Consider the following 27,718-nt stretch of genomic DNA (forward strand, 5'->3'; position numbering starts at 1 on the left):
AAAATTTCACGAACGGCCGGAGGGTCGAGAAGTATAAATGAGGAGGGCATAGATGCTGCTTAGAGTTTTAGCACACACGAACTGGACCTGACTGAGTGGCTAACGGTGAAGAACAGAGTAGGAGAGCAGGAAGGAAGGTTGTGTTGTCCAAGAGTTACATGATTGTAAACAACATGCGTGTATCGTGAAATCTATATCCGACAAAAACTTATTCGAAGAGTTGGAATTGTTTTGGAAGTGTTACCAAAACGGGAAGTCCAAAAGCATCCTAGGGGAGGTACGCAACTGTATATCGTCTACAGTTGGTTTACAGATGGTTTTATGATCAAGTTGAACGGATCATATCAACCAACCCTTGACCAACCCCACGCTCAACGTGCGCAAGAGAGCCCACGAAACAGCGTCCTTCATATATATAGATACAGGCGCACTGCAATTCAAATTAAATCTCACATCTTCGATTTTATGACGAGCGTGCCGCTATTAGTTGCATGAACTCTTAGCTAGTCACAGTCATACAGTGTACTGATCGTTGAATTTGCTCAACGTCATGGACTCTCCACAGTGTTACAAGTATGTACGGTCACAATCACCAACATCTAAGACTTGGCCACGGCTGTGTAAAAATGCGCATCAATGCGGAGATGCCCCATCAGGCCTCAGGTTCTTCTGATTGGCAACGCTGGCACCCGCATTTGAAAAACCAGCTATTTTCAAGATCCTGTCTGCGCTGCGTAATGGTTTGACTGGTATCGATATAGCTAATGCAGAGCTCCTCGCCGATTTCGACTGAGCGAGAGGTGGTGAAGTGTATGGTGCGTCCGACGCGTGTCTTTTTGACATTCGGGCAGCAACCTTCATGAGCCGACGCGTTGGGTAAGAGGAAGGCTTACGAAGAAGTGGGTTCTTACTGTGATTAAAATAACTCGCGCCTACCCAAAGGCCCCATCCGAGCATTTCATCTCTGTGATCTCCGTCCCAAATCCCGAAGGCATTCCCGGTGTCGCGCGCAAGGATATGTCGAGCCGTAGGAACGTACAATCTGAGATGCTTTGGAAGTGAATGACACAAAAAAGCGTATACACGTAGATGCGCCGCGAGAATATAAGGTCGTAGGATAACGTTCGAGAGCTCGCTGCTCTGGAGATCAAGAACTTCTGTCCATGGATCTAAGGTAGATATTATCGAAGAAGTTGCGAGACTGGCAAGAGAGTGATCAGATACATATCGCTGGACGATGGCCGACGCAACTGAGCGCGATATTTCGAGTTCCATATCTTCTAAATTCATCGTTGAGCAGTACGAAGAAAGACGAGCACGAGAGGAAACCAATTCCTCGACATCCGCCCAGGCTTTGTCGATGTAATCTTGCGTGATTTGCACAGGAGGTCCATTTGGCAATATCGGATCATGGCCGTCCTTGGGTGAATTCCTCCGAGTGGCTATCTTTGCTTTGCCAAGAAGAGCATTGATATCTGCTATCAAGGGACCTATCACCCCACTTTCCCATGTGACCTTGCATTCATCTGTACAGAACCAAACAGTCTCTGCAGTTACCCTACAACTTCTGATACTCCAAGTCCGTGGATCACCAATACTTCGAAAAGTACTTGCTGCATAAGCGAAACACTGAGCACAGACCTCCCTGCGATAATCTTTATAAATCACATGTGCAAAAGGAGCTTCACATGTAAAGATGCTGGTCCCCTCGGCAATGGGCTGGATAGGAAAGAGAGAACGTCCCCCGTGTGGTGTGGTGCGCAGGCCGATCAGTGACTGAGTCATTTAAGATCCTTCTAGCTTCTAGGCGCGAAGGAAGGTACACCGAAGATAGCCGGCCAGATGAAGTAGATGAAGTCTAGAAACTTGTTCGCTACTATTTTTTAAGTTATGCAATTCTGAAAATTTGAAATGTTCAGCTGTCACGCGCATGCGTCACATTTTCGTTGTGACAATAAATGACCCGAGGGCCGACTGACCCGCGACAGGGACTCCGTGTACCTTCGGAAGAGGGAGAGGATTCAGGGTAATATGCTGCACGTGTATTGTTCACCGTGGCTGATCGGCAAGACATACACCGATCCACACACAGTGAGAGAGACTGTGCTAGGCTGCTAGAAGAAATCAAGGGGTCAATCATGTGGATATTGATGAGAAGTACTCCGAGTCAGAGTACGTGAGTCTCAAAGCAGCACACCACCGTTCCTGTTTGCACGAGACAGACTCATCGGATGTCAACTGACACATGGTCAGGCCCACTTGTAGAATTGATTTTTCCGCAGAGAGCCTTTCGATCCGTTTACAAAATTTGTTCATTTACAACTGTCGTCTAAATTACAGAGATTATTAGGTTTATACCGTTACGATCTCAAGTTCGAACACACACAGTACATAACTTCGGGCTTCCTCCAGTGTGCATATTTCAGGACCAATACATCCCCAACCGCGTCGTTTGCGTTGGTGATGATGCAGCTACTTTGCGAAATAATGTAGACCCGAGTGCCACCACCCTGACACGCAGGATGTAGCTTTGCGACGACTAGTGTTAGACGGTCGCTAGAGGCCATTAGGTGAGAATCACCGGTAGGCTTTTCGATGCTGAAAATCCGAAGTTGTAGCTTACAATTAATATTGCATCTACTGGCCTCGTTCTCACTGATCAACCTACAGACGTGGAATGTTTAGGGCGGCAGTTGATACAGCTAGGGCGGGAGGACGATGATGAACGCAAAAATGGCACTGATACCCGTCAAGACAGCGGACTCACTACACGCAACTTTCAATCTCTGTATCGAATCAATTAATTGGCACACATTATAAAAACAGATGGCGTATATCACCAATGCGGCCGCGTCGAGATTTTCGTATTAGAAAGAAAAGGAGTGTGATTGTTCGGTTTAACACCGACTGCAAAAACGACCGTGATTGATCGATACAACACGATTTAGATAGGCCCTTCCCCACAAAGGTGGGAGTCGAGGACGAATTAACTTCTTTGTGCTCTAGCACCATTCTTTCTCCTGCTTTCGCTCCCTGTTGTGTAAAGTTACGTCGTCGTCGTCACTTCTCTTCATAGTATGGTGACGAGACTCAGAGAGATCCTGTAGTACGATCGTGGTACTTTCAACAGCTACAGCCACGCGTGTCCTACGTTGTCCGCCAAAAGTTACCATGGGTGTCGGAGTGGATGGTGAATCATCGTCTGAGCTTAAACGGAAGATGAATGCGACGACGACGCTCAAGTTCACGACGATGAGAGACATGGAACACTAAATTGTGGTCAGCAGCGCTCGAGATCTAAACACTGATGGCACCGAACCTCGACTATACCAGCCATAACCTCCCTGAGCCCTCCACCAGAGAGGATGTAATATGCATGGGTGAGACTGACGATTGTGGTGACTGCTGACGTAGAGAAGACAGCTAGTATCCGGACTTTTTGCGACCTTGACAATCTGACTTTGTAAATGAGGGAAAATGGAGCAACGATGAGAATAACATCCGCTAGAACGTCGGCTGAGATACATCAGATGACCAGTATATTTTATGAACAATGAATCCCCACTGATCATCTGCGTTATTGCAATACGTCCGCCGAGATCGCACTGCGGAAGTGGTTGTTTTTTCCAGTCAGGCTCAGTTTCACAAATCCACCACAGTTGTGAAAAAAGTAGTGCCCATATAATGCCGAAGAAAGCGACAGTGCACAGGAGAAATCTTCTAAATCTTCCCGGGATTGTGAGCCGCACAATAGTAAACAACATGGATAACTTCGATGACCTATGCGTACATGTCAGTCCCGTCACGTTGCCAAGCCACTAGAACCTCAGTGCTAGTGTCTTACCATACAACTCCGTAAAAGGATTGGGAAACTCTGATGGATGTGGTATTGGTAATGTCTCTCAAGTATAAGAAAAGAAGAAAACGCACATGTAGTATAACGCTATCCTTGAGCTTTGGGGGTATTTTTCTGCGTCTCTTCAGTAAAATGTATGCAACACGCACACTGCGGAGACGCTCACTGTAGTCTTGCAGATACAAGCAATCAGCGAGTAATAATGCAAAGTCGAATATCATGGCGATGGCTGCCCATGCATCGTCGATCCCCAGACGCTTCTGCCGCGTACGAACACATAAACGAAAGACTGTAATAAGGATAGCAACGGTTGTGAGACTAATGTCTGCGACTAAAAAAAAGGTATCAAGTACACCGATGCAGCAAGTCAAGCAGCCAGACTCACCTTCCGTCTGATAAAGGGTAGGGGCTGAGGGCGACATAATACGCCTGAGGAAGCAATCAGATTGGCGAACGACCCCATATATACGCGGCCACACGTGAAAAAAGGGCTGCTCGATTCTAAAATTTTAGAATTGCAGTGACGCGTTCCGGGTCATTCCGTGATGTGGTTAAACAGTAGTTCCTACATGTTTGAGTTCCTGGAGCCCTACATTATGGCGCCTAAATTACATTGGGTAATTTAAATTGCATTTGGTCCAACGAGACCATGCAACTTCTTGTAGAGTCGGGGACGGTAGTTGGTACGCCCATTGATAACAATAAGACAATTCGAGGATGAAAGATCTAGAGGGGGAACCACGTCGAGAAAAGAGGTAAAACGGCTGAACGATAGTTGAAAATATGTGTGCCGATAGACCTAGGTAGTGAAACTGAATTATGTGTATAATCCAACGAATCTGCGAAGAAGCAAGTTGTCATGATCCAATCAAATGACGCCAAAAGCCTATCAGACGCAATAAATATGACCCACCCTAATAAAGGACTGATCGGTTTTCTGATGCGGCAAGGTGTCCGCGTCGTGCTCTCGGGTACCAGGCGACGAAACACCTGGGATGCAGATGGTGTTTGTAATTAAGAAGATTTGGGTGCGCCTGGGGGGAGCACGGCAGTGGATGCATGCATGGTGTTTTAGAGTGTTTCAGAGATCTGGCCAGAACCCATGTTTACATAAATCAGCGGAAATTTGATGAATTTAACGGATAATTAGGATAAATATAGTTCTACGGCCCCATGCTTTTGCGCGAAGTTTGGTTGAAGTCTCGGAGAAGTAGTTACGTAGTACCAGGGAAACCGCAACTCGATATGTCACTTGAGTCGGGCCTGTACTTGGTGGCCCGGGTAGCATTGCAACGAGTCTTCGAGAGGGCTACTCGAGTCTTCACACCACCCTTCCGGAGTCAAACAAGTCCATAGTATGGCGAGGATCGGTGAGTGTCTGACCTTTTGGAGTTTGATGGCATCCATGTACGACAGAATCCGCTGGTTGGGGCAACTGATATATTCAAGTGGACGCGATGAAGGCGGCCCGGTACGTTCCGTAGCGAGGGGAAGACTGGTTCCGATGTCAGACGGCAGTGAAGCGCCCATAACCGCATCACTTAAGCCAGATGAGCTGTAATATAAAATAATTGATGATCGTGTCACTCCAGATGAACACGTAGCTGTGATTCTATGACCAAAGGAAACTAAAATGAAACGCGCACGATTGAAAGTATAAGTATACGAGGGTATATTGATCATTCTGATACATAGTAGATACAAAGTCTCAAACACATTAACTTCCGATCGTAAATTACTTTGTATCTCAGCGGCCATAGAGATGTATAAGGAAAGGAAAGAGGAGGAGAGGGTAAATAGTCAAGGATACAAGGGCATATATGATGATAGATGTGCGATGAGTTGAGATGCGGAGAGAGATCCAGGAATACAGTGATGAAGGGAAAAAGAGTTCGTTCGTTCGTGGACAGCCACCAGTGCCAAGTCCAAGGAATTAATCAATCCTAGTATTAACGCGCCCCGGCACCAAGGTTCATAGCACCCAAAATGACCTCCCACGCCAAATCAAGACAATGCCAGAGTTCGGGATCATGCACGCCCAATGCAACCGCGTTTCTCCATACAGCAGCGATATTCTGGGCGACGCTGGTGAGGGCGCCCATGCCGGGAGCCGAGGACATGAGATGGGCGGATAGGGTATGGAGGGCAGGTCCGGAGGATAGCGTAGCGCGGAGTGCTTGTGATGATGTTAAGGTGGATAGGAAAGAGGCCGGGATGGCTGGGAGGAGTGCGGAGAGGAGTTGGGGTGCGGAATGGGTGTAGAGGAATGTGTGCAGGGGTGGGAATGCCGCCGGGGCAGGTATGGTGAGAGGCAGTACTGGCAGTGTGAGGCTGGCTGTGGCGCCGTAAGATGGGGGTGATGGGGGCAGGCGAGGCAGTGAAGCACAGTTTGATGCGAGGATGAGGGCGTGAGTCGCTACGAGAGTGAGTTGTGAATCGGAGGAGGTGGATGATCTAGAGAGAGCAAGTATGTGTGTAGGGTATGAAGAGGAAGGGCCGGATGGCCGAATTGGGATTGTTAGAGTTTGTGTGTGGTGAAGCTGGGAGCGATGCATGGTCGAAGGCAATTGAATGGCTGCGATACCAGCAAACATCCTGAGTGATAATATATTAGATTGAGTTTTGAGTTGGAGTATGTATGGTACTGACTGGTTTGCCTGGTTCTTGAGACCACGTCGCACGTAGTCGACTGGGACATGAGAGAGCTCAGGATCGATAGCAGCAATGTTTTGAGTTGGGACCTCAAGGTATTGTGGACGTTGCAACTTGCGAGGAAGCTGAACGTTTGAAGGATAAGATTGCTGCGAAGCCATTGTGGGAGTTGCTGATTCCTCGTAATCCCAGATGGCTTTTGTTTGGATTGGGTGTGCAGGACGGACTTGGTACATTGTGATAAAAGGATAGAGTGGTAGTAGTTACTGTTAAAGATGAAATCCGTGAACTGCTTTATACCGATATAGTCTTCCACCTTGGACCGTTTTCAGAACAAGGATGATATGTTCTTCAAAGTGAGCTTGTTCACTCTCTTTCACGCTTTTTTGGACATTCGTTTGTAGATACTTTTAGTAATTCCCAGCGTCTCATTGAACCTTGCTCGACCTCCGCGATATCTTTGAATTCAAGCCAGCGCGCCATCACTACTAGACAAGGACGTAAGTACACCTTCACCTCTTTTTGGTCATCCCCGAGAATTCATTCAGACCGCATCAAGAATTCTGCTCAAATGTGGCATACCTTGTTGAGAGGTAAATTTACGTCAACTACCGAACTTGCGCTGAGCGTGCTTCCAATAGTGGATCAAACGTTTCGAGTCCGCTAACCTTTTGTGGTACTCGTAGGCGACCTTGTTTGCGTGGTCAAGGCAAATTTACGTCGATATAGAACCGAATAAGGTGGATTAAGTTAACTCTGAAACGACATACACGCCTCCGCCGCAAGATGACGTTTTGAAACCAATCCCGTAGTACTTGGCGAGAGGAAGCACTGCAAGGTGGACCACTAAGACGTAAACTGTTGAAAAATATACACGATTGTGGATTGTGACTCTCCGTGCTAAGCGGGTGGATAAGAAATCTCGTTATTAATTGATGGCATTGTTCTGCATGTAACCTAGAATTGGCAAGTCAGCATCGAACTAGTTCCACTTGGGACCCTCGTCTTCTCATGCCTCGACACCCACCACCAGTCAGAGAACGTTCATCTCCCGCTAAGAAACCTTGTCTTTCGCCAGCTCATCACAAGCGCCCCACGCCTGATGTCCGCCCGAAATCCCCAATTGGTCCCGCTAGCCCTACCCATGCTACCTCAGGGTTTCGTGCCCAACTTGCACATCTCTTGCCTCGCCATGCTATATTTCTCTTGCGCCTTACAATACATCAGCTCAGCAGCGTCCCCTTCGTCCATGGAGAATTCGAAGTACGCTGGAAGCTCAAGGGGGTCACCTCTGGCGGTGGTCTGTTGGGCAAGGTGAAGAGCAATCGCAAGGGCAAGGTAAACGGAATCTCTGCTTCCGCTAAAGGGAAAGAGAAGGAAAAGCTTCACGAAAGCGAAATTGACCTACCCACCCCCGACGCCGATGTCCAAAGCATCGCCAACTCAACCTCATCCCATTCACACGAACTATCCATCCCCTCGGTCATAGTATCCTCAAACACACCCACATCCCTTGGTCCAACCTCAGATACGCGCACCACGACTAGTTCATCATCTCGTCCTCAACACGTACCCCCGCAATACCTTTCCGCTGACTGGTTACCACAATCTACCCCACCAGACCCTTCCCCTTCTCTTGCTAAATCACCTCCGAATGCATATTCCCCCGCCAAAGGCCACACTATGTTCGAACAGCTAAAGGAACACAGCGTGGTGTGGGAGCAGACCCTTGATGTTATGGTGCAGATGGGTATTACCAGGGAAACTAACGAGCTCGGAGGTTGTGAGGCCAAATTTGTCGTCATGCAGGTCTGTTTCTACGTACTAGCTCTGTCTTGTCACCTTTCCTGATTGTATTCCACAGCGAGTTATTCCAGGCGATCCGGATGCACCCCGAAATCCTAGGCTTGGCGCTGTCAGCTTAAATCTCGCTCAATACGTAGACGCTGGAGTCGTCACTCGCCGTTATTTGCTTAGGCAGAGCAAGACTAATGCTACCCTCAAGGTATTTCTACCATCAGTCTCTGTTTTTTGGACTTATTTCTCATTTCCTCATAGCTCACCGTTCAACTAGAACACATCGGCGGCGAATCATTTTACATCGCCCCACCTCTCCCTAAAGGAGAGATTTTAAGCGGGGTAGCCGGTCTACTCGACAACGACATCTTCCGAACACGACCACGCACTCTCGACCTCTACGCAAACGAAAACTCATCCTCCTCCTCTGTATCTACCATCTCGACCCACTCTTCCGGAAAACCCGGCCCCAAACGGAAAAAGAACCCGTTGGACGCGAGCCAACTCCCCAACACTCGTGGTATCCGCGGGACAGAGAAGCTCATCGAAGCGCTGTTTAATCCTGTACCTGTCACATCTCCAGGACAACTCACCCCCTTCACATATCTCCACGAGCCTTCTGCACAGTTGCATGACCACTTTCGAGAACCCATCACAGAAGATGGGTACGTCCAAGTTTACGGGGAGGGCGAGGATGAAACAAGACTCGCAGACGAATCTCTATATTCGAATTCGACTTCCGTGGACCTGAACCACCCTATTCCAGCGCGCTTGGACTTGGAGAGCGATTATCAGAGTGTGCATTCGAAATGGACTGGCTCGTTACGTGCGCCATCTGTTAAGAGTATGGCTGCGAGTCGATCAGGGGTTAATCGTGATGATGGAGTGGGAGTGAGCACTGCTGTGTCCAATATGACTATTATGGAGAAGCGCACGTGGTGGCGGAAGGTGTTCCGTGCGGGGGCTGCATCATGATCGTAAAGGTCTTTCTTTTTCCTACGTCTTCTCCGTTTTTTCCTTGCTTTTCTTGTTATTTGTTATACAGGTTTTCGATTTCGTTATTGCACTGCACTGCTCTGGGACTATTCAGGTAATAATCTGGTTTTCGTTTATATCTATAGCCACATCACGCTCCTACTTTATCGTTCTATTCGTTCATCTTTCACTACATAAATCGCACGGTATGGTATATAACCATGCCTTAGTAGATTATTTATGCGATAGGGTGCTGGCCGCTTGAAATGAAATGTTATATGCGCGAGTTTAAGTTGGGTCGTTGAAATTCGAGGCATTATCTAAGAGTATATACTACAGACAGCTACGCACGTCGCATCTGCAATATTGACAACAGAACGATCGGCTCAGAGATCTTCCAAGAAGCACTGAACAACCCTCACTCACCGGCTATGACGCGTTAAGATGCGTACTCGACCCCACCGACCCAAATATCCCCCCAGTGATATTCTGCCTCACCTCCCTCGTTTTCCGCGCATGTACAGCTTGTGCTCTGCGTTTCTGTTTCGCTTCTTTCATCTCTTTCTCAAGCTGGATCTTCGCTTGTGCTTGTGCCAAAGCCTCGTCTTCGGCGCGTTTAACGTCTAACCGTTCGCGTACCAAGATTCTGAGACGCATCCCTTCCATACCCAACAAATCGGGTTTAGTCCGTAGGAGGTAATTATCAACTCCACCATGCTACTCCCAAAAAGCAAAGATGAAAACCCACAAAACATAAAAACACAAGCCACAAAACGCACTTTATTAATACTCTTAAGCGCACGCGTCGTAAGCTTTACTTTCAGATCCCGCCCTAGCGCATCCGACATCAGCCGTTTGGTGTGAACGTTGGGAAGCCATGTGCGTCGGGTTTTGTGTTTTGAATGCGGGACGTTGTTTCCGTATTGTTTGGTTTTGCCATGAAAGAGACCGAGTTGGGAGCGGCGGAAGGGAGTGGAGAGTTTGGAGAGGGCTGAGGAGAGAATTTGGGGGGTGGGGAACATGGTTGGTGGTGTTAGTAGAATTCTGCACTTTGTACTTTGTACCTTTTGGCTGGAAGCAGTCACGTGAGTGATGCGTTAGTAACGACTCATACGTTTTGCTTGGTCTTGATTCCACCATGTCTACAGACGCAAGAGATTCGACTCGAGAAACCAAGTTGACTCTGCCAAAAACATGGCATGCAGAGTCTGCTGGTGAGTACAGCACATGCGCTCGTCTCCACGGAACTCATTGTGACTGACTGGACAGACACTATGGGCTCGATGGGCATGTTCCTCGCTGGCTTAGTGCTAGTTTCTAGAAATCGGTACGCCATATTTCCATGCTGCTCTTACCCTCGACTCATTCCATCGCAGGTACATGGCATGGCCAGTAGCCCTCCTCGCGCTCAGCAGCTTCATGAATCAACACCCTATTCGGACAAAGGAGGGTGGGAGCACGCCTTGGACGGCTTTGATGTGAGTTCGTCGCGTGCGCTGTGCAGTTCGTAGATTTAACTTGAATATACGTTACTTTTATTTAGGACTGCGGCCTTTGCGCTGCTCGTGTCGCACTCTGCGATGTTCACGTTCACGGACCCTAAGACTGGCGGACTCAAGTTTTCGTCGTAGACTTGAAGTTGTGATTATTGTGCTATATATTATTGGGTTCGACCGTAATTGCGTGATTATTTTTCGTTGCGGACTGCTTTTTTTCTGATTCATTCATGTCCTAAACTTCTGTGCAGCTAGTGTACATTCCGTATCAGGGAGCCCGAGACGGAGTTGAGGATTGGATCAGGCTTCGCCGGCGCTTCAGCCACTAGAACTCCTTTGTTGACATGTTAGACCCCGAGTCTGACTCACTGCTAACATCTGTTGAATACAGGAAGGGTAGGACCCGCAGTCAACTTCATCGTCATGCCTGTGCAGGAATGGTCAAGACATGGTTTGTGCTGGATACCTACTGAGTACTGAATACTCATATACAAAATGATCTAGTATACCGGGCTTAGACCTCCGAAACCATCGCACATGCAACCGGGCTCATAACGAGAATGCAATAGTATAGCCGTAGGCCGTGAACTAGTACTAGATGAAATTCAAAAAGGACAGTCTATTCCTTTTAAGGATCGCTTGGTGTTTCTAGGCTGACTTCCATCACATCACGACGCGCAGCTTCCCGTGCGGATGTCATGCTATCCAATGATTGAACACACATGTCGGCATCCTACCATGAATTTGAGCCGGCCTACTACTTCAAGTCCGAGATGGCTTGTCCACCGAGTATCACGGGGGTCTATCTAAATATTCTGCAAGATAGTCAATCCGTTTATCAGAACCAATCATCATATCATAGAAAAGTTAGCTTTAACTTGAAGGCAACGGTTGCTGACAACCATGACATCCTCATATCCCTACACACCTACAACGTTCCGGGCAACCGTGAAACCGCGCCCATGGGTACCATTCAAGCCTCATGAAGGGCCCGTCAAAGTCCCGTTCCTGCCCTTCAAGCCCAGGTCCGATGACTTGCTCGGCGTCTACAACATCAGCACGCATATTATACCTGGAGCTAATCCCAGGGTTACCCCAGATATTCCAGTTCCCGAGCCTCCTCCTCGCTCTTCGAAAAGAACCGGGAAGGATATCAAGAAACTGGGGCTCGAACTCATAGAACAACAGGCCCGGTTAGTGGAGGACGGTCATTCCGGGGTTGCGAACGAAAGGTTGCTGTGGAATTGTGTCAACCGATATGTGAAGAAGGACCGAGACGCCAAAGTCAGAACGAAGGGGATCACATTATTCCTTGTGCACGGAGCAGGCTTTCCGAAGGAAGTGGGTGCCTACCCACAGTCCGCATGCTAGAATCTGATTATATATCATGCATACTTAGATTTGGGAGACCACCCTGTGCTATCTACTAACTGCTTGTGGTGTCATAGACGAGATATGGTCATGGGAGTTCGTGCAACATGGTGACTCTGCTCTGCTGAACAAACAGAATCTTAGTGGTAGCTGTGAGATGAAGTTTCTTAGACCTCTTACTTGGATTTAATCGACAGCAGTTGACTGGACTGACAATGCGAGAGACATCGCAAACTTTCTCATTAACTATCTGCCAGAAGAGGTAGAAACATCTCTCCCCACTCACCTTCAGCAACTTCCTGCATCCATCGGCGAATCACGTCAAAAGAGTGGCTTCTCCTCCCGGACCTTGGTCGTAGTAGGACACTCGTTTGGAGGTTGCTCAGTGTATGTCATTGGCGGTTCAGAGACCTGTCGAATCTCACAATATTGCACAGGACGTTAACTGCGTTGCATTTCCCTGCCTTGTTCTCCTCGATGATCCTCGTCGACGCGATGATTGATACTTACCAAGAATTTGCGTGGAAACACACGCAGTACTTGGCCGGGGCTTCCTTGATAAGGCGGGACCAATGGCCATCACGGTGATCAAAATTTCGTTATACTCTTGCGTCGGAGTACTACTGACTGTGATTGCAGAGAGGACGCCTTGCGTTCCTTTAAATCTTCACCCATGTTCTCCGCTTGGCATCCTGACGTCCTTCGGCTCTATGTCGATTTCGGGCTATACGAGGATGAAAGCGGATGCGTCAGATTAAAAACGCCTCCCGTTCACGAGGCTCTTGTCTTTGCGAACCCACGAGCTAGCCGTGAAACCTGGGAATTAATGGAAACGCTTGACGAAAAGATTGAGCTACTGTGGATTCTTCCCGGAAAACCAAGCCAGGATGTGTAAGCCAAGGCAGCAGGACAAAGTTCACTAACTGATAGGCGTTATCCAACAGGTCGATGCTAGTGGAAGATAGGAAGCAGCGTGCTTGGCGCAGACCTGCCAATTCATCCAACATCATCGTCAAGACGTCTGGCCATCTCGTCTGTATCTCTTCTTCGATTGTTTATATAACTAACATAATTGTGACCTAGATCCCTCAAGAGGCTCCAGAAGAGCTTGGTATGTTGACATGAAGGACCAATCGTTTGCCATCTAACTGTTCACACAGCGCAAGTCATTGCCAACTTTCTGCACAGGAAATACGTTATTTCCTCAGGGAAATCAAAGCTCTAGCATCCTGTATAAGAACGAGCCGGAAACTTTAGGAACCATCACGGTACTTGAACTTTGACTAGGCCCTGGATAATACCACGTAGGGCATGACATTTTTCAGACATTGAAAGTAAATGGGGAGAAAAACGAATCACTAGCTAATTATGAGTAACTTAACGGAAAGTTATGAGCAACCGTCGCCAAAGATCCATCATATTTTATGCAAGGTTGTAGAGACCCAGAGCTTCAAATTTGAGCTCGCTCCAGAACTAAAGTCGCGCCGCTAGTACCTGAGCCTGAGGTGAGCGATAGACAGGCAACATCTTGCTAAATTCCTCCCAGCGCTTATCCGATATGACAGGCGACGACACGTATGGCTCAACCTCCATCGCAGTGAGCCACTCTTCCAGGCGAGGCAAAGCTGCTGACAAAGCAGCATCTTCCATATGCACGATGGCCTTCCGCGTGAATACGCCATGTTCTACATACCACGCGGCATCTGTCTTGATCGCATTGATGATATACAGATCGACAAGACATTGCGAGACTTCTTGGTCGACAGCGGCATCACAGGCCATGCGGTGTCCCATGGATTCGACCATCAGCTGACAGCGTGGCTGCACATATTGCATGAACGCTTGCGTGAAATCGGATGAGGAGGAAACGGTCTCGGTTGCCTCATCGAATAACGAGATTTCGTGCATCGCAAGTGGGCCATCTGGGTGTGTCGAGGGAGGCAACTTGTAGGTTTGCGCCAGGGTATCTGCCACGAGTCCTATAATTTATCTGTAAGTTTTTGGTCTGCGTGGACATCGATGTGCTGCACTGACGCATAGAAAGTCCTGAAATCTTTGATCAGCATCACGTCACCGGAGAAGGCTAAATGTCACCTACCTAAAATGTCGCCTTCAGCGATGCTAACTCCCCTCATCTCGCTCTGTGAAACAGATTAATTCTTGCTATAGCATGACTGTCAAAGAGAAGGCGCTCATACATAAAAGTTGGACAGCTGATTATATTCGAAGAGGCCTTGAGCTCCCAGTCTTTCAGACAGGACATAATTTGCAACTTGTGCATGCTGAACCATGACTGCTTTACAGCAAGCCGCGATGCCATGTCGCACACGAACATCAAGATTCTTGTCCATAAACTGTTCGATAGCCCATTTGTAAAGCGCTCTCAGAACGAACGCCTGAGCAATGGCGTGTAATAAAGGGAGCTGTTGTGTTCGGTATGAAATTATGGGTAAAGGATTTCCTTGCAAACTGGTGACATGACGACGCTGAAAGTAACGCGCGGCGACGAACGATCCCACCTGGAGATAAGGTATCGCAAGTGAGCTGAGCGCTAGCGACCCGACCGCAACACGCCATATAGACGACATGAAGTCACGATGCATTGTGTTGGACTTGGTGAGGTCCCCGAGAAGGGCCGAGGGCGGCAAACGGACGTGATTGAAGCTTGTGAGCGTATGGTTGACGGGGGACGAGCCTCCTCTAGGTGGTAGCAACCTAGTCATAGAGCAATAAGTTTGAAATCGGTGAAATAAATTTAAAGAGGCACTCGCATCGAAGTCACCCCGTTGCACATATCATATCCGTCGTTGAGATTCACAAGAAACGGTCGAGGTCCACGGCATTCGCCGTCTACGTACAGTTGTGCGAAAACAACGGCGACGCATGGAAGACCTTTCACTGGAATGGTTGGCGGCATGAACCTGCATCGCCATGATTAGCAGCTCTCAAAGATATACTGATCTCGTACTTGGCATCCGAGGGCGACGGCGTATGGAGGTCAAATTGGCCTGTTGGAAGAAGTGTCGCTGATGTCCTCATTCGGAAGATGTCTAGGCCTCTCCCCAGCTCGGTAAGGCAGAATTGACCACTGCAAAGAGATTGTGTAGTGCCTCTGCAAAATGGACATGAAAGTTTGCTCACATGACATCCCACCGAAGAATGTCTTCGACGAGGGAGACCAAATCAGGTCTAGTAGTCGCAGCATATTTTGCAAGCGTTCCTGCGACCAAATTGTACTGGATGGTCAGCAGCGTAGACGCGGCCCCATCTAGGACCATGACCGGGTCGGTGTGTATGGCCCAAAAATTTTGCGTCAAATGCAGAGTATCATGAAGAGTGATGCCTGCAATACAAGATCAAGATGTGCTCCCTGAATAAAAAGGCTTGCTATGCACCGAGTGCTAAGCCAATGGCCCTAGCTCTCTCGTATGAGAGAACCGCTCGAGCATCACGGTTGAGGAGCTCGGAGCGTTTCTTGAATATATCTGACTGACAAAGCTGCGACGTGGATGTCATGATGAAACGACTCGGAGTGGGAGTACAAAGTATGATACTGTAGTTTCTTCAACTCTCGTCTGTTATATACTAGATCGTGTCACTGCCCACGTACCTTTATAAACATGCATGCGCCGGACATACGTGAAGGACGCCACGCTGGTTTAGTCATTATTGGTCGACATGGCCACGTTCATATGTACGAGGTTACAAGAAGCGAACATGAAACTTTGAATTCAGTTCAAGTTGGGTACGGTTACCCGGGTACGTGTAGAAAAGTCAAGTTGGTCGGCACGTGTCACTGAGAACCGGTTAGCTCAGATGGTGTTCGTAAACACTGATATTGATTTGTACTACGGATAGGTCTGTTCCACCAATCACGTAGTAGGTATTTTTTCCCGAAGTACTCAGATCTGGTAAAAATGTCAACACGCTCATATCTGACACGGTCTATCAAATGTCGCACGCATTACCGTGACATAGTATCTCCCAAATATCTCCAGAGTAGTGGCTTGGGTGTGAGAGGTTCAGAGATGTGATTTCTTGTACATATCACATCAACTTGAATATGCCCACTCGCCCGACAGCTCGCTGCACGTTTATACTCCATGAACGCATATGTGCATGACGAGCACTACATATCTGTAAGTTCCAGGATCCAAAAATGGTTTAACTGATGTACCTTCAAAAAGAGTTGTGCGTCCTCTTACCATTCGGTGACCAAGCCCGAGGTGGCGAAAAGTAGGTGCCAACAGTGCAACGTAAGAACGTAATGAAAAGACTTCTGATCAGAATTGGTGAGTAGTAGCACCAGAGTCAGCATCAAATACTACCGTCCCAAATATTCCTTTAAGTCTTCAATACTCAATACACGATGAAGGTTTTTAATTGACTAAAATCTTGCAAATCGCAGGCAAACATAAGCCTTTGGTAGTTCCACAGTATCAAATATTTTCTGGCCTCCCGAAACCAGCCTAAGCCTCGCCTCGCTCTTCCCTGTGCATGTAGTCAGCTTGCATTGGGCCACTTGTAACTGAATTAATGCTCGTACTTTGCTGTAAGTATGAGTCGGAGTGGTAACAGGTCATAGCCATCACGAAGTTTTCGAGGTCTTGCCATTACGTTCTTATGTTATGCTAAACCAGGATGCGGCTCTACAGCGAAGCTTCAAAGCTTCATGGTGGGGTAGATGATCCTCGGCAAGCGCCGAGGTGTCTTCTCCTCCAGTCTCCCTCGTACCTCAAACCTAGAACGGGCAGCATGGCACTTACTATCACTGAGTGATTCTGTGGCTATCGTACTTGATAACGGAAATGGAAAATTCAGAGGTGAGGGGTGCAGTGCATAGATTGCGCACTTTACAGCGCAAACTAGCAAAATGCGCGATTTCGAAGGCAGGGATCCAAGTAGACTCGTGACCAGTCCGTCTATGAGTCTAGGATCCGAGAGGCAGGAAAAATATACCCAAACATAGATAGAAAACCAGTTTCTGGGTATTTTGTTATCATTCGAATCTTCCTCGGTTCCTTCAATCCCTGTCAAACAAAGTACCGACAATGTGTAAGGTGCCGGTTTCCCTGAGTGTTCGGAAGTCACACGTCCAGCTGGGCAAGATTTTTCAGCTTCTCCTCATCGGGGCCAGTAGCATTGACAGTGACACATGCATATGCATCTCAAACACCCTGTTTGATGACAGAGTAGGGCGCTCAGGTGCATGCACAACTGTTCTGTACTCTGTATGGATTCATGATTTGTGAGGTGTATAAAATTATGTACGGCCTGTGGCACGCTAACCTGCACCTGGAGGTAGGACCACTTCAATATCCACAAGTAAATGAGGTTCTGACCGACTTGATCTGACCGCACTGATATCCAAATAGGTCCTGAGAGCCTCGTGCCGGCCTTAGCGAGATGCCCGTAGTGGATAGAGTCTGCGACGTTGTTGGATTGTCGATATGCGGAATTGAACGTTGACTACGCTGTCTAACACGAACCAAACATGCACAAATAAAGGCTATTCACTCTGTTTCGATGGACATCGCATTGTGTCGGGCTCGAATGACAGGACATTTCAGGTGTGGGACATAAAACTGACAAGGCATTAGTTTCCCCTCTCCAAGGGCACACCGAATATGTTCTGTCAGTCGCAATCTTGCCGGACAGAAACTGTACCGTGTTTAATATGGGGTAGTGCTTCCCCAAGGAATGAATGTGCTCGACCGTAAGCATCAATGCGGTGGCTCCAATTAAGGTTCGTCCGTCGGAGCTGATGTCTGTAGGCTATAGGAAGCGAAGTGCGCGGGATTGGGGGCAGAACTAGGCAGAACTCGGAATGGCTAGTTCGGCGATGGAAGCTTAAGGGAATGACGCGAACGTGACAAAACAGCACAGAACACGTACGCGTGACGGTGGTGAAAAGAATGAGGAAGTATGCGCTTACCGAGCAGCGCACATGCGTTTAGGGACTTGTGTTTCCCACTCTGTTGAGAGCCGATCTAATACTTTGGAGTGCTAATTGGGCATTACACTCATTCTAAGTCTGTCGGTTGAAGGTAACTAGCCTACCGGGTACCACGATGGCATCTGATTTTGTAAGATAGTCAATCCGGTATTCTCTAAACCGAAATCACAGAAAAGAGAGCTCCAGGCAACGGTCGTTGACAACCATGACATCCTCATATCCCTACACACCTACAACGCTCCGGACGACCGTGAAACCGCGTCCATGGGTACCATTCAAGCCTCATGAAGGGCCCGTCAAAGTCCCATCCCTACCCTTCAAACCCAGGTCCAATAAGTTGCTCGGCATTTACGATATCAGCACGCATATCATACCTGCAGTTAATCCCAGAGTCACTCCAAACATTCCAGTTCCCGTGCCACCTCCTCGCTCTTCGAAAAGGCCCGAGAGGGATATCAAGAAACTAGGGCTTGAACTCATGGAACAACAGGCCCAACAAGGAGAGGACGGCTATTCTGGGGTCACGGACGAAAGGCTGTTGTGGAATTGTGTCAACCGATATGTGAAAAAGGACAGGGAGGACAAAGTCAGAACGAAGGGGATCACTTTATTCCTGGTGCACGCAACGGGTTTTCCGAAAGAAGTGAGTCTTGTGGTGCCTGTTCATGCATGCTAGGAATTTAATTTAATTGTGTTTTAGATATGGGAGACCACCCTATGCTATCTACTGGCTGCCTGCAGTGTCATAGACGAGATATGGTCATGGGAGTCCGTGCAACATGGCGACTCTGCTTTGTTAAACCGACAGAGTCTCAGTGGTAGCTGTGAGATAATGTTTCTCAGACCTCTTGCTTGGATTTAATTGACAGCAGTTGACTGGACTGACAACGCGAGAGACATCGCAAACTTTCTCGTTAACTATATGCCAGAAGAGATAGAAACATCTCTCCCCACTCACCTTCAGCAACTTCCTGCATCCATCGGTGAATCACGTCAAAAGAGTGGCTTCTCCTCCCGGACCTTGGTCGTAGTAGGACACTCGTTTGGAGGTTGCTCAGTGTATGTCATTGGCGGTTCAGAGATCTGTCGAATCTCACAATATTGCACAGGACGTTAACTGCGTTGCATTTCCCTGCCTTGTTCTCCTCGATGATCCTCGTCGACGCGATGATTGATACTTACCAAGGATTTGCGTGGGAACACACGCAGTACTTGGTCGGGGCTTCTTTCATAAGGCGTGATCAATGGCCATCACGGTGATTAAAGTTTCATTATACTCTTGTGTCGGAGTACTACTCACTATGATTGCAGAGAGGACGCTCTGCGTTCCTTTAAATCTTCACCCATATTCTCCGCTTGGCATTCTGACGTTCTTCAGCTCTATGTTGACTTCGGACTGTGCGAGGATGATAGCGGAGGCGTTAGATTGAAAACGCCACCCGTTCACGAGGCCCTTGTTCTTGCGAACCCACGAGCTAGCCGTGAAACCTGGGAATTGATGGAAACGCTCGACGAACAAATTGAGCTACTATGGATTCTTCCCGGAAAACCAAGCCAGGATGTGTAAGCCAAGACGGCAGGCCCAAGTTCGCTTACTGATGGGAGTTATCCGACAGGTCGATGCTAGTGGAAGTGAGGAAGCAACGTGCTTGGCGCAGACCCGCAAATTCATCTAACACGATCTTCAAATCGTCTAGCCATCTCGTCTGTATCTCGTCTTCAATTGTCTATATGACTAACGTAATTGTGGCTTAGATTCCTCAGGAGTTTCCAGAAGAGCTTGGTATGTTGACATAAAGGACTAATCGTTTGCCATCTAAGTGTTCACACAGCACGAGTCATCGCCGACTTTCTGGACAGAAAATACCTTATTTCCTCAGGGAAATCCAAGCTCTAGAATCGTGTATAAGAACGAGCCGGAAACTTTAGGAACCATCACGGTACTTAAAACTTTGACTAGGCCCTGGATAGTATCACATAGAGCATGACATTGGTAATTGAGAGTAAATGGGGAGAAAGAGAATCGCTAGCTAATTATGAGTAACTTAACGGAAAGTTATGAGCAACCGTTGCCAGGGATCGATCATATTTTGTACAAGGTTGTAGGGACCCGGAACTTCAAATTCGACCTCGCTCCAAAACTAAAGTCGCGCCGCCGGTACCTCAGCCTGAGTGAAGCTATAGACAGGCAACGTCTTCCTAAATTTCTCCCAGCACTTATCCGATATGATGGGTGACGACACGTATGGCTCAACCTCCATCGCAGTGAGCAACTCCTCCAGGCGAGGCAAAGCTGCCGACAAAGCAGCATCCTCCATATGCACCATGGCCTTCCGTGTAAACACGCCATGTTCCACATACCACGCGGCATCTGTCTTGATCGCATTGATGAGATACAGATCGACGAGACATTGGGAGACTCCTTGGTCGACAGCGGCGTCATAGGCCATGCGGTGTCCCATGGATTCGACCATCAGCTGACAGCGCGGCTGCACATATTGCATAAACGCTTGCGTGAAATCGGATGAGGAGGAAACTGTCTTGGTTGCCTCATCGAATAACGAGATTTCGTGCATCGCAAGTGGCCCATCTGGGTGTGTCGAGGGAGGCAACTTGTACGTTTGGGCCAGGGTATCTGCCACGAGCTCTATAATTTATCTGTCAGCCTTTGGTTTGCACGGACATGATATACTGTACTGACGCATGGAAAGTCCTGAAATTTTTATTAGTCTCAATCACGTCACCGGAGAAGGCTAAAAGCCACGTACCTAAGATGTCACCTTCGGCGATGCTAATTCCCCTCATCTCACTCTGCGAAACAATTAATCATTTCTCTAGTACGACTGTCAAAGAAAAGGTGCTCGTACATAAAGGTTGGACAGCCGATTATATTCGAAGAGGCCTTGGGCTCCAAGCCTTTCAGACAGTGCGTAATTTGCAACTTGTGCATGCTGAAGCACGACTGCTTTACAGCAAGCCGCGACGCTGTGTCGCACACGTACATCAAGATTCTTGTCCATGAAACGTTCGATGCCCCATTTGTGAAGCGCTTTTAGAACGGACGCCTGAGCGATGGCATGTAGTAACGGGAGCTGTTGCGTTCGGTATGAAATTATGGGCGAAGGATGTCCATACACGCTAGTGACATGACGACGCTGAAAGTAACGCGCAGCGATGTACGATGCCACCTGGAGATTAGGTATTGCAATTGAGCCAAGCGCTAGCGACCCGACCGCAACACGCCATATAGAGGACATAAAGTCACGATGCATTTTGTTGGACTTCTCGAGGTCCCCGAGAAGGGCTGAAGATGGCAAACGGACATGATTGAAGCTTGTGAGCGCATGGTTGACGGGGACAGAGCCTCCTCTAGGTGGCAGCAACCTAGTAATCATAGAAAATAAGTTTGAAATCGACGGAACGAATTTAAAGAAGTACTCGCATTGAAGTCACCCCGTTGCACATATCATATCCGTCGTTGAGATTCACAAGAAACGGTCGAGGTCCACGGCATTCGCCGTCCACGTACAGTTGTGCAAAAACAATGGCGATGCATGGAAGACCTTTCACTGGAACGGTTGGTGGCATGAACCTACGCTACCATGATTAGCAGCTCTCGAGGATATAGTGATCTCGTACTTGGCATCCGAGGGCAACGGCGTATGAAGATCGAATTCACCAGTTGGGAGAAGTGTCGCTGATGTCTTCATTCGGAAGATGTCTAGGCCTCTCCCCAGCTCGGTAAGGCAGAATTGACCACTAAAAAGATCATGTAGTTCTGTAAAATAGACTCGGATATGAAAATTTATTCACATGACATCCCATCGAAGAATGTCTTCGACGAGGGAAACTAAATCAGGTCTGGTAGTTGCAGCATATTGTGCAAGTGTTCCTGCGACCAGATTGTACTGAATGGTCAGCAGCGTGGACGCGGCCCCATCTAGGACCCTGATTGGGTCGGTATGCATGTCCCAAAAATTTTGGGTCAGATGCAAAGTATCATGAAGAGTGATGCCTGAAATATAATATCAAGACGTGTCCCGTGAACAGAAAAGGTTTATATGCACCGAGTGCTAAGCCAATGGCTTTGGCCCTCTCGTATGAAAGGTCCACTCGAGCATCGCGGCTGAGGAGCTCGGAGCGTTTTTTGAATAGACCCGATTGACAAAGCTGCAATGTGGATATCATCATGGAACGACTCGGAGTGGTGGAATAAAGTATGTTACCTTGGTCTCTCCGACTCTCGTCTGTTATATACTAGATAGTCAGTGGCCACGTACCATTATAAGAATGCACGTGAAGGACGCCGCACTGATCTAGTCATTATTGGTCGACGGTAGCTACAATCATATAGGCCACAAGGTTACAAGAAGCAAACCTGAAACTTCAAGTTGGGTGGCGTCTAAAAAAGTTGAGTTGGTTGACACAAGCCGGAGCATGAACCAGCCACATTTGATGTAGCTCAGAAAGCCGTTCGTAAATGCTCGTCTTGGTTCTGACTCTGTTCCACCCATCAGCTGCGTGGTACGGAACTTTTTACCAGCATCCGGCAAAACTCAGTCGCATGTCAGCATGCTCGTATCTGACAGAGTCTATCAAAATGTCGTACGCACTACATATGGAGCATGCCTTCAAAAAGAATGTGCGGCGCCCTGTTATCACTGCACCACTATTCGGTGGTTAAGCCATGTATACCCCAATACTAGTGAGCACACCAAACTCGGCCTCGTTGCTAGACCAGCTGACATGCTCGCAATGAGTCTAGTGCTACAAAGCTTGGTGTGAGTGCGTGCACGTGTCAGTGAACTGCTGAAATTCGACATGATTGAGGTAAGTATCGACCTGAGGAAAGAAATCAACACAATACACGTCTTTTCAGTGATGGATTTTTTTTGCGTTCGACGGGTCAGAGCCCTCTCGTCAATAACCTTGGGTGTTGGGAACTTCTTTGCTGTGGCCACCCTACTTGATAACGGAAATGAAAGGTTCAGTGGGAAAGAAAAGCAAAATGGGTAAGAGGCGCAGTGCATACTAAATTGCATGCTCGGCGGCGCGCGCGCCTTACTACTGGCACTTACTAAATAATGTGATTGAGCAGGCATAATAGACGTTGGTGCTAAATAATATTTGGTCAGTTATCACCAAAAGCTATAGAGTAGTGCAGTTCCAGCACGAACCTGTGAAATGCGTGATTTTGAAGGCAGGAATGTGAGAGGCAGGGTGGAAAAACAATATACCTGCACATGAAAAAAAAACCGGTTTCTGCCAGTGTTATCACTTCTTACTCGGTTCCTTCTCCTGAACACTGACAAGACCCCAGACTCTTCCCTATAGCTAGATGTTCGGTTCCAATAGGCCCATCACCACATCACCCGCATGATCATTCATATTCAGGGTTCGTCGTTCTTGCCCGGCCCCTGGTCCTTGTTGCCTCCTTACTATCTTAATTTCTGTTTTTCTTTTGCTATTGTCTTTTCTTCGTTAGTGTCTCTCCTTAGTTACTGTTTTTACGACCACTCTCGTTGCTGCGAAGCGAACTGGGGCGAATCATATCGCAGTGAAAATTATACTTCGGTAGACTCCGACCATCGAGTCTCTTCGGAACAACGAAGTCAACTAAAGCCTGACATTTTCGAAGAGCGATGTGTGACCTTTACGATTCAATGTATTACTAGTGTGGCTGCCGAAGCCGAGGTAACACAAATCGCTTCACTTCAAAAACGCCAGACTTCGGTTGACGTCGTTGAGCATCGAAGTCTACCAAAGTGTTTTAAATTTACAATTCGATTCGCTTCAGTTCGCTTCGCGGTAATACTATTAATATCAGCGGGCTGTACGCATCGTTTTAATTTTAAACGATGCGTACTACAGCCCGCCGGGATGATCTTGACGTTTAACCCCAGTGAGAACTACCAGTTGTGAGGCACAGAGCATTATAGCTATTAGTATGTACTTATTCCTTCTGATGCATTTGTAGTACATATATTCTATTGTGTGTATAATGCAGATTCCCATTACACAGGGAGGAACACGGTGAGGCTTAGACGAACCGATATTTGGAACTACTTACCAAATTAAAACATATTTTGGGCGGTAGTGCTCAAGAATTCGACATGTACATAGCTTATGCTTATGTTTGCCTGCAAGGTCGAATCAGTCAATTAAAATCATTTATCGTTTATCGAAGAATTAGTAGAGACGTTTGGAGGTACTTTCGTCGAGGATATCTGAGTTGGATGTGCTCCTCAGAGCCTGCCGACAAGGTTCTTTCTTACGTTACATTGTTGGTACCTAGTTTTCGCCACGGCTTGGCAGCCGATTGGTGGCGGAGTGGTGGGCAGGGCATCGTAGTAGTACACTCCCACACACCCCCGGGTATTGGAGGCAACCCGTATCATTCATTAGGTCGGGCGCACACTGACAAAGTTAAGTTAGGTGTGGTATGTATATGAAGTGTCAGTGGCACTTCATGACGCCAAATACATTTACCAAGTTAGGAAGGCACGGGAATGCTATTCATGGGTCTCAGAATATTCCGATCCATACCCGTACCCAAGTAGTACCGTAATACCCATAACCCGCATGAGTTACCCGTACCCGTGTATATCCCGAGCATTGCCGCGTCCTTCAGGCAATTTTTGTAAAGGTACGTGGGCAGTGACTGAGTATCTATGCGGTATCATACTATATAACACACAAGAGTCGGAGAGACTAACTTAACATACTTCGTTCTACCACTCATTGCATCATGACACCCACGTCGCAGCTTTGTCAATCAGATCTATTCAAAAAACGCTCCGAGCTCCTCAGCCGCGATGCTCGAGTGGACCTTTCATACGAAAGGGCCAAAGCCATTGGCTTAGCACTCGGTGCATATCAACCTTTTCTGTTGACAGGACACGTCTTGATATTATATTTCAGGCATCACTCTTCATGATACTTTGCATCTGACCCAAAAATTTTGGGACATGCACACGGACCCAATCATGGTCCTAGATGGGGCCGCCTCCACGCTGCTGACAATCCAGTACAATCTGGTTGCAGGAACGCTTGCAAAATATGCTGCAACTACTAGACCTGATTTGGTCTCCCTCGTCGAGGACATTCTTCGATGGAATGTCAGGTGAGCTAACCTTGATGTTCATTTTGTGGAGGGACTACATGATCTTTTTGCAGTGGCCAATTCTGCCTTACCGAGCTGGGGAGAGGCCTAGACATCTTCCGAATGAAGACATCAGCGACACTTCTCCCAACAGGTGAATTCGATCTTCATACGCCGTTGCCCTCGGATGCCAAGTACGAGATCACTATATCCTCGAGAACTGCTAATCATGGTAGCGCAGGTTCATGCCACCAACCGTTCCAGTGAAAGGTCTTCCATGCGTCGCCATTGTTTTCGCGCAACTGTATGCGGACGGCGAATGCCGTGGACCTCGGCCGTTTCTTGTGAATCTGAACGACGGATATGATATGTGCAACGGGGTGACTTCAATGCGAGTGCTTCTTTGAATTCGTTCCATCGATTTCAAACTTATTTTTCTATGACCACTAGGTTGCTACCACCTAGAGGAGGCTCGTCCCCCGTCAACCATGCGCTCACAAGCTTCAATCACGTCCGCTTACCGCCTTCGGCCCTTCTCGGGGACCTCGCCAAGTCCAACACAATGCATCGTGACTTCATGTCGTCTATATGGCGCGTTGCGGTCGGGTCGCTAGCGCTTGGCTCAGCTGCAATACCTAATCTCCAGGTGGCATCGTACATCGCTGCGCGTTACTTTCAGCGTCGTCATGTCACTAGCGTGTATGGACATCCTTTGCCCATAATTTCATACCGGACGCAACAGCTCCCGTTACTACATGCCATCGCTCAGGCGTCCGTTCTAAGAGCGCTTTACAAATGGGGCATCGAGCGGTTCATGGACAAGAATCTTGATGTTCGCGTGCGGCATGGCATCGCGGCTTGCTGCAAAGCAGTCATGATTCAGCATGCACAAGTTGCAAATTACGCACTGTCTGAAAGGCTCGGGGCCCAAGGCCTCTTCGAATATAATCGGCTGTCCAACCTCTATGTACGGGTGCCTTCTCTTTGATGGTCATGCTAGAGCAAGAATTAATCTGTTTCGCAGAGCGAGATGAGGGGAGTTAGTATCGCTGAAGGTGACATTTTAGGTAGGTTGGCTTTTAGCCTTCTCCGATGACGTTATACTGATCAAAGATTCTAGGACTTTCCATGCGTCAGTACAATACATCAACGTCCGCGCAACCAAACACTTACAGGTAAATTATAGGGCTCGTGACGGATACCCTGGCGCAAACCTACAAGTTACCTCTCTCGACACACCCAGACGGGCCCCTTGCATTGCACGAAATCTCGTTATTCGACGAGGCAACCGAGATGGTTTCCTCATCCGATTTCACGCAAGCATTTATGCAATATGTGCAGCCGCGCTGTCAGCTGATGGTCGAATCTATGGGACACCGCATGGCCTATGATGCCGCTGTCGACCAAGGGGTTTCGCAATGTCTCGTCGATCTGTATCTCATCAATGCGATCAAGACAGATGCTGCGTGGTATGTAGAACGCGGCATGTTTACGCGGAAGGCCATCGTGCATATGGAGGATGCTGCATTAGTCGGCAGCTTTACCTCGCCTGGATGAGTTACTCGCTGCGATGGAGGTTGAGCCATACGTGTCGTCACCCATCATATCGGATAAGTGCTGGGAGGAATTTTAGAAAGACGTTGCCTGTCTATAGCTCCCCTGAGGCTGAGGTGCCTGCGCAGCCGACTTTGGTTTTGGAGCAAGCTTGCATCTGAAGCTCCGGGTCGTTGTAGCCCTGCATAAAAATATGATAGATCTTTGGGGACGGTTGCTCCTAACTTTCCGTCGATAATTAATATTAGCCAATCATTCCCTTCCAGGACCTGAGATTCGTGTCGATAACCCTCAGCTGCAACAACCCAGTGCAAGGCTGAGGATATTGTAGAATGTGGTAACGAGAAAGATGAGCATCCTCCAGCCGAGCATAGTTGCGATATCAATCCGGGTCACGGTATAGCGGTGACAAAACTGCCAATGGTTGTTGGCAGAGATGAATGGCTTCCTCGATATCTTTGTTCTTCGGATTCTCCATGAAACGAGAGCACAGTGTCCAAGCTCAATTTGTGAAGATATGTGTGGCACTATGGATGTCATGCCCTCAATTTTTATGTTAGCACGAGCACTTACTTTTCGTTATACACCCACTCCACAATCCTCCATCGTCCCAGGTCCATAATACAATCTGTTCAAATGTTCGTTTCGTGTGAAGCTAAGCGTTTCGATATTGTATCGGAGAATGCCCAGCTCGTTGGTGATCTAGCAGGACTTGCACATCCAGTTCGTGCGGGTGATTTCGAAGAGAAACGTGTCGTTGTCTTGAAGCTTGGTAACAACTCCGGATTTAAGCTCGGAGCTCGAGGGGTGTAGAACGCAACATGTCTTCTTACGGCTTCATCCGATTCAATCATTCAACGCACTGAAGTGGGAGTCCTACTAGACGGATTGCAACTGGCAGACCCGTTGTGGGCAAACTCGTAAGGTATTTGATCTTCTTGTTTGGTTGATCGTGTATA

At 47.9% G+C, this 27,718-nt stretch overlaps 12 protein-coding genes across 12 annotated transcripts; 6 read left to right on the plus strand and 6 right to left on the minus strand.

The window, feature by feature from the left end:
- Positions 1-520: 520 nt before the first annotated feature.
- F5147DRAFT_717938 (SET domain-containing protein) lies at positions 521-1,872 on the minus strand. Its single transcript, XM_041438680.1, has 2 exons — positions 912-1,872; positions 521-855 (listed from the first exon to the last, which is right to left on the minus strand). The coding sequence occupies exons 1-2, from the start codon at positions 1,783-1,785 to the stop codon at positions 653-655; spliced, it is 1,077 nt and encodes a 358-aa protein (XP_041287967.1). The 5' UTR covers positions 1,786-1,872; the 3' UTR covers positions 521-652.
- A 911-nt stretch (positions 1,873-2,783) lies between these two features.
- On the minus strand, positions 2,784-4,264 carry F5147DRAFT_717943 (uncharacterized protein). Its single transcript, XM_041438681.1, has 6 exons — positions 4,023-4,264; positions 3,931-3,970; positions 3,845-3,874; positions 3,566-3,780; positions 3,320-3,516; positions 2,784-3,269 (listed from the first exon to the last, which is right to left on the minus strand). Exons 1-6 carry the CDS (start codon positions 4,075-4,077, stop codon positions 3,003-3,005), a joined length of 804 nt encoding a protein of 267 aa, XP_041287968.1. The 5' UTR covers positions 4,078-4,264; the 3' UTR covers positions 2,784-3,002.
- Positions 4,265-5,805: 1,541 nt separating this feature from the next.
- Positions 5,806-6,669, minus strand: F5147DRAFT_584480 (uncharacterized protein; the record flags this gene model as incomplete). The annotated part of the gene is made up of 2 exons (XM_041431794.1): positions 5,806-6,451; positions 6,506-6,669. The coding sequence occupies 2 exons, from the start codon at positions 6,667-6,669 to the stop codon at positions 5,806-5,808; spliced, it is 810 nt and encodes a 269-aa protein (XP_041287969.1).
- Positions 6,670-7,457: 788 nt separating this feature from the next.
- On the plus strand, positions 7,458-9,543 carry F5147DRAFT_618769 (N-terminal C2 in EEIG1 and EHBP1 proteins-domain-containing protein). The gene is made up of 3 exons (XM_041432579.1): positions 7,458-8,317; positions 8,373-8,513; positions 8,567-9,543. The coding sequence occupies exons 1-3, from the start codon at positions 7,520-7,522 to the stop codon at positions 9,278-9,280; spliced, it is 1,653 nt and encodes a 550-aa protein (XP_041287970.1). The 5' UTR covers positions 7,458-7,519; the 3' UTR covers positions 9,281-9,543.
- F5147DRAFT_717951 (uncharacterized protein) lies at positions 9,544-10,315 on the minus strand. Its single transcript, XM_041438682.1, has 3 exons — positions 10,060-10,315; positions 9,707-9,997; positions 9,544-9,638 (listed from the first exon to the last, which is right to left on the minus strand). The coding sequence occupies exons 1-2, from the start codon at positions 10,300-10,302 to the stop codon at positions 9,710-9,712; spliced, it is 531 nt and encodes a 176-aa protein (XP_041287971.1). The 5' UTR covers positions 10,303-10,315; the 3' UTR covers positions 9,544-9,638; positions 9,707-9,709.
- A 61-nt stretch (positions 10,316-10,376) lies between these two features.
- Positions 10,377-10,959, plus strand: F5147DRAFT_717953 (uncharacterized protein). Its single transcript, XM_041438683.1, has 4 exons — positions 10,377-10,494; positions 10,550-10,607; positions 10,657-10,758; positions 10,824-10,959. Exons 1-4 carry the CDS (start codon positions 10,419-10,421, stop codon positions 10,909-10,911), a joined length of 324 nt encoding a protein of 107 aa, XP_041287972.1. The 5' UTR covers positions 10,377-10,418; the 3' UTR covers positions 10,912-10,959.
- A 720-nt stretch (positions 10,960-11,679) lies between these two features.
- F5147DRAFT_778616 (Alpha/Beta hydrolase protein) lies at positions 11,680-13,372 on the plus strand (the record flags this gene model as incomplete). The annotated part of the gene is made up of 8 exons (XM_041442153.1): positions 11,680-12,117; positions 12,176-12,299; positions 12,348-12,534; positions 12,585-12,731; positions 12,787-13,038; positions 13,092-13,179; positions 13,231-13,258; positions 13,308-13,372. The coding sequence occupies 8 exons, from the start codon at positions 11,680-11,682 to the stop codon at positions 13,370-13,372; spliced, it is 1,329 nt and encodes a 442-aa protein (XP_041287973.1).
- Positions 13,373-13,620: 248 nt separating this feature from the next.
- F5147DRAFT_840153 (acyl-CoA dehydrogenase NM domain-like protein) lies at positions 13,621-15,663 on the minus strand (the record flags this gene model as incomplete). Its single annotated transcript, XM_041444275.1, has 8 exons — positions 13,621-14,126; positions 14,182-14,193; positions 14,246-14,288; positions 14,346-14,862; positions 15,006-15,068; positions 15,116-15,235; positions 15,289-15,490; positions 15,543-15,663. The coding sequence occupies 8 exons, from the start codon at positions 15,661-15,663 to the stop codon at positions 13,621-13,623; spliced, it is 1,584 nt and encodes a 527-aa protein (XP_041287974.1).
- A 2,642-nt stretch (positions 15,664-18,305) lies between these two features.
- On the plus strand, positions 18,306-20,051 carry F5147DRAFT_819020 (uncharacterized protein; the record flags this gene model as incomplete). The annotated part of the gene is made up of 6 exons (XM_041443629.1): positions 18,306-18,746; positions 18,804-18,927; positions 18,976-19,162; positions 19,213-19,359; positions 19,415-19,664; positions 19,709-20,051. The coding sequence occupies 6 exons, from the start codon at positions 18,309-18,311 to the stop codon at positions 19,856-19,858; spliced, it is 1,296 nt and encodes a 431-aa protein (XP_041287975.1). The 3' UTR covers positions 19,859-20,051.
- A 193-nt stretch (positions 20,052-20,244) lies between these two features.
- Positions 20,245-22,291, minus strand: F5147DRAFT_641991 (acyl-CoA dehydrogenase NM domain-like protein; the record flags this gene model as incomplete). The annotated part of the gene is given in 8 exon segments (XM_041433069.1): positions 20,245-20,750; positions 20,805-20,816; positions 20,872-20,914; positions 20,971-21,540; positions 21,557-21,695; positions 21,743-21,862; positions 21,917-22,118; positions 22,171-22,291. 8 exon segments carry the CDS (start codon positions 22,289-22,291, stop codon positions 20,245-20,247), a joined length of 1,713 nt encoding a protein of 570 aa, XP_041287976.1.
- A 1,039-nt stretch (positions 22,292-23,330) lies between these two features.
- F5147DRAFT_717985 (uncharacterized protein) lies at positions 23,331-24,028 on the plus strand (the record flags this gene model as incomplete). Its single annotated transcript, XM_041438684.1, has 1 exon — positions 23,331-24,028. Exon 1 carries the CDS (start codon positions 23,480-23,482, stop codon positions 24,023-24,025), a length of 546 nt encoding a protein of 181 aa, XP_041287977.1. The 5' UTR covers positions 23,331-23,479.
- An 823-nt stretch (positions 24,029-24,851) lies between these two features.
- F5147DRAFT_747711 (acyl-CoA dehydrogenase NM domain-like protein) lies at positions 24,852-26,838 on the plus strand (the record flags this gene model as incomplete). Its single annotated transcript, XM_041439976.1, has 8 exons — positions 24,852-24,972; positions 25,025-25,226; positions 25,280-25,399; positions 25,447-25,575; positions 25,656-26,172; positions 26,230-26,272; positions 26,392-26,735; positions 26,764-26,838. 8 exons carry the CDS (start codon positions 24,852-24,854, stop codon positions 26,836-26,838), a joined length of 1,551 nt encoding a protein of 516 aa, XP_041287978.1.
- Positions 26,839-27,718: the final 880 nt, after the last annotated feature.

This window comes from Suillus discolor, assembly GCF_016758755.1.
Source record: "Suillus discolor strain FC423 chromosome Unknown F5147scaffold_73, whole genome shotgun sequence".
In the NCBI taxonomy this organism is placed as follows: Eukaryota; Fungi; Basidiomycota; class Agaricomycetes; order Boletales; family Suillaceae; genus Suillus; species Suillus discolor.